Genomic DNA, 6,496 nt, shown 5'->3' on the forward strand with positions numbered 1-6,496 from the left:
TGCTCCCCAGTACTGCAGCGTTACAAAATCCCCAGCGAAAAGCAACCCGGGGACTTACAGCTCCGAAAGTCTTTGGCAGAACTCCCACGCATCTGGGCTGATCCTGTTAATGGCATTCTGGCTGACATAGAGCTGTTGCAACGTCCGCAGGCCGTACAGCCAGCCCTTGTTTACTTCTGTTAAGTTGTTATGTTCCAGCTCTCTAAGGAATCAGAAGGCGTTACAAAATCCCCAGCGAAAAGCAACCCGGGGACTTACAGCTCCGAAAGTCTTTGGCAGAACTCCCACGCATCTGGGCTGATCCTGTTAATGGCATTCTGGCTGACATAGAGCTGTTGCAACGTCCGCAGGCCGTACAGCCAGCCCTTGTTTACTTCTGTTAAGTTGTTATGTTCCAGCTCTCTAAGGAATCAGAAGGAAAAACATTTGCCAAATAGATAATCAATGAAACGCATTTACAAAACTTCACCTCGTGGATCTCAAAATGATACACGAGCGCCAAACCTCAGGCAACCCGGACTGCACGATGACATTCATTCCTCTGAAACCGAAAGAGGGAATGGAGGCGTTTGCCAAACCCAGCAACCCAGCTGCAGCGACCCGGCGATCTCTGCTCTCAGAGATCGCTCCTTTGTAACGATCTCTGGCTAAGGCCGCGCGGCGTGCCGCTGCGCACTGTCAGTCACACAGCAAAGAACCCCCCTCGCTCTGGGGAATGCAAGCACAAAGCGCGCTTGATCGCCAAGAAGCCGGGGAGAGCCATACTCTTCCCACCTCTGAAGTAACCGGACAGGATATCAACCTAACGGGAAAACACAGATCCGCAGGGTGGTTTCCCGTGACGCTCAATGCCCCCGCACAGCGTCAGGGAAGACCCACAGGACACAGCATCCCCCAGCCCCTAAGAGAAACTCCACGACTAGGCATACTCACAGTTCCTCTATATTACCCAGGCCAAAGAATGCTCCGTCCATCAGTCTGCTAATCCCATTGCGCTGCATTTTTAAGGATTTTAAGGATTCCAGTCCTTGGAATGTCAGACTCTCCACTGTTTTAATCCGGTTCCTTTTCAGTTCCCTGTTATGAAGAGGACATTCAAATATTAAGACGTCGTTGAGTAGGCACCACGCTGCGAAAGGCGGGAACACGCCGAGATGAACACGGGGCTGTGAACACCAGGCGTTAAGCTTCAGGGCTGCTGCTTACAGAAACTGCACGTGAGGCAGTTTGAAGATCTTCGGGGGAATCACACTAATCCTGTTTCTGTTGAGCTTCACCACCATCAGGGAGCTCGACAAGTTATCAAGACAGCCAGCTTCTAGAGTCGTTATTCGGTTGTTACTCAGGTTCCTAGAAAAGGGAAAGAAGCCTTTCAGAACCTTTATGGGTTTAAATTGAAAGGAGAGGGGTTTAGATTAGATATCAGGAAGAAGTTCTTCACGGAAAGGGTGGTGAAGCACTAGAACAGGTTGCCCAGAGATGTTGTGGATGCCTCATCCCTGGAAGTGTCCAAGGCCAGGCTGGATGAGGCTTGGAGCAACCTGGTCTAGTGGAAGGTGTCCCTGCCCACGGCAGGGGGGTTGGATGTTATTTTAAGGTCCCTTCCAACCCAAACCATTCTATGATTCTGTGAACGTCGGGAATTTAATGAACAAAACCACATGAGCACTTTGGAGTAACCACATGTTATCCGAACTCAAGTTCCTCGTAAAGTTGCATCAGAAATCTGAATTCTGGTATACAGAACTAAATCACTTTTCCCACAGGAATCGGTGCTAGGAGCTGATTTTTACTGCATGCCCATGCTTCAGTCAGCAGCGATCTACTCAAAACCACCCTCCCATGTCCCTGCCGGCCGAAGCACCGGCACGGCGACAACAGCAGTTCATGTTTTCCAGCTATTTGAGAAAAGGCAATACAGATTGGCATGACAAGCATTTTATTTCAAGCACTAGCGCACCTCTGCTGAGTGCTGCTGCCAGGTCAAAGCCACGCCAAGCTGCCTGCTTAGAGACTAACTCGGGGTAGGTGAAGTGTTCAACGTCACTGTTGCAGAGCCAGGGACCCCAGGCACCAGACCCCTCATACTTACAGGTATTTCAGTTGCATCCGTGGAAAAGAAGAAGCTTTAATCTCCGAGATAAGATTAGAACTAAGATCTAGATTTTCCAGTGAAAGGTAAACTTGGAGCTGCTCAGCATTTATTTCTGGAATGGTATTGTGCACCCTGAAAAATACCGGCAACAAACAGGATTATCAGGACATCCCATCCGTCAGGGTTCTGTGCATCAACAGCGTTAGCGAGGCTCTGAAACGGGACCTGTACCACACGCCCCAAAGTGCCAATTCCTAAAGCGATACCGGAAATCCAAGAGCTATTTGCTGCCTTGACATAGGAATAGATGCAAATTCCAGGGCCTGTAGCTGGGCTGTTCCTTGTGGGAACTATCACTCCAAGACCGAAGCCCTCCCCTCCAAAGCCGCCTGCCGTGGCTGACTGCATTTTACTGGTGATTTAGGGTGTCTTGGTTGTCTAACTGATTCGTACGTCTTCAAAGAAATCTGGCGTATTCCCCGACGCCCACAGCAGCGTCTCCAGACAAAAGCAGCTACAGAACTCTCATGCAATCCTCCCATGCACCAGAAAAAGGCAGGGAAGCTGTTACTTACAATGACAGAAGAGTGATATTAGACGTTGTCTCTCCAAAATACGGAATCTCACTGAGCTCATTGTAATTCATTTTCCTTGAATTAAAAAAAAGGGATTAGTGGCATTCCAAGAGGAGAACGCCCCCCCTCGTACTCAGCAGAAATAACCCCTATCACAGAACGCATCTCACAATTTTCTTATGTTGATAATACTTAGTTGACAAAAAAGATTCCCTAAAAGCTCAAATACTTAGTAACTTGAACAATTTAACAGTGAAGCATGCTCAGTTTTACCCTTTTCATGGATACCATTACTTCTCTTTAACTTAGAAACAGCTGTAGTGAGAACAAACATGCCTCCTTCCCCTTTAAAAACATCCATCTTCTGATCTTTTACCAAGAAGTTTCCTGCTCACAAAGTGGCAGTTTTATCCATAACGTGCTGCCAACAGAGTATCCATTTTTAATTAACTGGCACTGAGTATTTCTACAGGTCAGACCAGATATCTAGACACGCAATGGCTAATTGTAACGTACTAATTAAAACTAGGTAGGAAATCTTTAGTTTATCCTCATAAAAACCGACTTACACTTCTTGCAGTGTATGGACAGCCAAATCGATGCTCCAGTTCGATGACAACAAGTGATTATGGCTTAAATCCCTAGGGAACAAAGAGAAGAGTTATTCTAGCCCCTGGAATTAAGAACAAGCATACTCCTTATGCAACCTACAAGTTTTAAACCATATTTTTGATCCACGCAATTCCTCCCTCCCCAGAGGAAGGTGAGGTTCATAGAATCATCATAGAATCATGGAATGGTTTGGGTTGGAAGGGACCTTAAAGATCATTGAGTTCCAACTCCCCTGCCATGGGCAGGGACACCTTCCACTAGACCAGGTCACTACAGGCCCTTGTAAAAAGTCCCCCTCAGGCACTGGAAGGTGCTATAAGGTCTCCCCGGAGCCTTCTCTTCTCCAGGCTGAACAAGCCCAATTCTCTCAGCCTTGAGTACCTCCTGGCTTGTCCCAGAGGTCACGCACAGTAAGGTTTAGACAGTTCTGTGTGAATTTTGCTAAAATGATTCTCGAAAGAAAGCTCCAACCCGATGGGAGCATCTCCCTTTAAACCACAGGCAGGTACTGTTGATAAAGCCATCGCAGAGAAAACCGTCCCGCTGACAGGAACATCAACTCTTACAAACTGCCTGTTACTGAACTGTTTTCTGTGGCAACGACCCCCTTTTCCCAGCCTGCCCAGCTTTTCAGAGTGGCTCACTAGTCAAGGCAGGCTCACGGGAAAGGAGCAACATCCACACCATTACCCAACAAGCTGGAGGGGAGGGAACCAGGAGGCTGGGAAGCTTGCAGCTTTAATGCCAGGTGGTTTGCTTGTAGGAAACAAAAGCAGGAGTTGGATTGCTTCAATAGGCCCATCATTAAACCCGGCTTTAACGCCCAGCCTGGATGCCGACACTATTCCACAGCTTTAACTTTAAAGCAGCACGTACTTCTGCCTTGGGTTGGTGCGTATGATGCTATAAGCAAACACACGTCCGCTTCTGAGAGCCAACCCCCTGGGCACTGACTATCCTACGTTGGGACACGAGTCAAAGCATGACCGAAAGAATAATCAGGCAGCCTGCAGCTACGCTGAGACAGGAGGCAAAACCAGCCTTCAAGAACAAAACCACTGCATTCCCGTAGAAAAGCGTATCGAAATGTAAGCGAGCCCCATTAAAACCAGGCAGGGGCAGCGATGGCATCCCCCGTGCTCGTCTGCTCTCGCCACAGCTTTGGGCCGGCAGCGGACTTCAACCTCGCTGAGGGTCGAACCTGCCCAAAACCATGACCGGGGGAAGAAAAGGAATTGTCCTGGTGCCTCTGCTGAAGAAAGGATCACGGTACACATCCGACCCTCAATGACGACCCATAAGCATCCATGGGTGGGTGTTAATGATGTAGGAGAACCCTCCAAGCAGGGAAGACTTGCTGATGCCCACAAGACAACCTGAGGGGACCCGGGTTTACTCCCCCGGCGCTCACGGCACCACGGATACACTCTTGATCCGTAAGACCAGAACCTGCTGGGAAGAGCGAGGACCTGACAGACTGTCATTAGCTTCCACTCAGGCTCAGCAACAGACACAGTTGTACCAATGAATTATGAACATCCTGGTGTCATGGCAAGTCTGCTGGTTGTCAGTGTATTCTTTTAATTACATCAAGATGGAAATTACACAGATACGGCAGCAAACAGGTTTGCAAACAATTGTTCATTCCTACAATTAAAAAGAAAAGAACCAAGGGGACCTGGACAAAAGAACAAGGCACATGGGGCCACCGAGTGCTCCTCTGCCTGTTCCCTCGACATACGCAGCGATTCAGCCAGTGCTGGATGCCAATAACATACAAACCACCGAGCCTGAACTGCTCCGAGAGCAGCCTTCCCATCGGGACACCCTCTGGGCTTGGGGATCCATCCTGCCCACCGCTGCAGGAGCCCGGCTCAGCCCGGGGGCTCTGGGCATGCTGAAGGGCCCTGGAACGGCCATGGGAGCCGTCACGCTCAGTGGAGGGTAGCAGGGAGCAGCGCTGATCCCAGATCCCAAAGGAAGAGTCTTTCCGGGATCTTTCAAAGGTGCAGGCACCCAGCCAGCGCTGAGGAGCCTGATCTTGCCAGCAGCGGGTTTAACCAGACCGGGGAGTGCTAAGGCATGCTGTTTCCAGAGGACCTGAGTGCAACCCATGGGGGAAGGATGACAGCACGGACACAGGAGCCAACAATGCACTCCTCAAGGAGTCCAGGTACCACACTGATGAGCAGACCCGTGCCACGGGTGCAGGGCCAGAGCGACCTGTGTGTCAGGCACACGTAGTGGGCACCGCCAAAGACCTCCGACTAACATGCAAAGAAAGCAGAAACTGACTTTTTTCCTAAGGCTTTCAGGACAAACAGAGTATTTTAGATGGAAGCAACCTACAGCCATCATCTGGTCCAACAGCCTGACCACTTCAGAGCTGAGCAAAAGTTAAAGCCAATTATTAAGGGCATTGTCCAATGCTTCTTAAACCCTGGCAGGCGTGGGGGCTGGGCAATGAGGGTCTGCTGAGGCTCAGGCCTCCCCCCAGAATGCCTTACTACTAACTTGGAAATTAAGATCTTCATTTAGAAAGCCCAGGATAGTATTTTTCTATTATTGCTCAGATTTAGACTGTAACGAAGTTTGCATTAACAACGAGCCCTCTTGCAAGAAGCTGGGTACAGTTCATACAGAAGCTACTGAAGCTTTCCTTTCTGAAGCAGCGACTGATCACTAAACCCCAAGTCAAACACAATGTCTGATTTTCTGAGCTTATAGATAATTCAATCACACAACTACAAGCTCTGCTCTCATGCAGAACCAGATACAGTTCCCCTGCTCTGAAAAGGCCAAAACCGATGAACACCGTGAGGCCAGCGTCACAGACAGGATACAGAGCAAACAAGCAAAATCTGGATTTTAGAGCTTCATCTGGTATTGTATACAAAATCCTCTAAACATTCATTTTGAGCTGAAGCGGTATTCGTCTCGAGTAAATAAAACCCAATGCGCACACCAAAACGATGACTGGATACTTGGTCCTGGAGAAGGGCGTTAATTCAGCCCACCTGCTCCCTCCTCACGTCACTGCGCTGGTACAGGCGTTGGAGCAGCAATGCAGCCAGTTGAACTAAAAATACGTTAACTCGCCCAAAAAAACCTGCTGTCAACGGAACCAGCTGCACTAATTAACTGACAGCTAACCTGCTTTCACTCAGCATCTCGCTAGCTGCCAGCACACCAACACGCTTCCGGGCAGCGCCCG

General features: G+C 49.2%; 1 protein-coding gene across 1 annotated transcript in view; it reads right to left on the reverse strand.

The window, feature by feature from the left end:
• LRIG2 (leucine-rich repeats and immunoglobulin-like domains 2) overlaps positions 1-3,304 on the reverse strand; it is a 14,741-nt gene extending 11,437 nt beyond the window's left edge. The window contains exons 1-6 of the mRNA XM_010155886.1: positions 3,240-3,304; positions 2,671-2,745; positions 2,093-2,227; positions 1,207-1,350; positions 934-1,077; positions 259-402 (exon numbers count right to left, since the gene is read on the reverse strand). Coding sequence (XP_010154188.1) covers positions 259-402; positions 934-1,077; positions 1,207-1,350; positions 2,093-2,227; positions 2,671-2,741 — 638 coding nt within the window. The 5' untranslated portion in view covers positions 2,742-2,745; positions 3,240-3,304. The remainder of the gene's footprint in view (positions 1-258; positions 403-933; positions 1,078-1,206; positions 1,351-2,092; positions 2,228-2,670; positions 2,746-3,239) is intronic.
• Between the last annotated feature and the right edge of the window lie 3,192 nt (positions 3,305-6,496).

This window comes from Eurypyga helias, unplaced genomic scaffold (assembly GCF_000690775.1).
Source record: "Eurypyga helias isolate BGI_N326 unplaced genomic scaffold, ASM69077v1 scaffold32837, whole genome shotgun sequence".
Lineage (NCBI taxonomy): Eukaryota > Metazoa > Chordata > Aves > Eurypygiformes > Eurypygidae > Eurypyga > Eurypyga helias.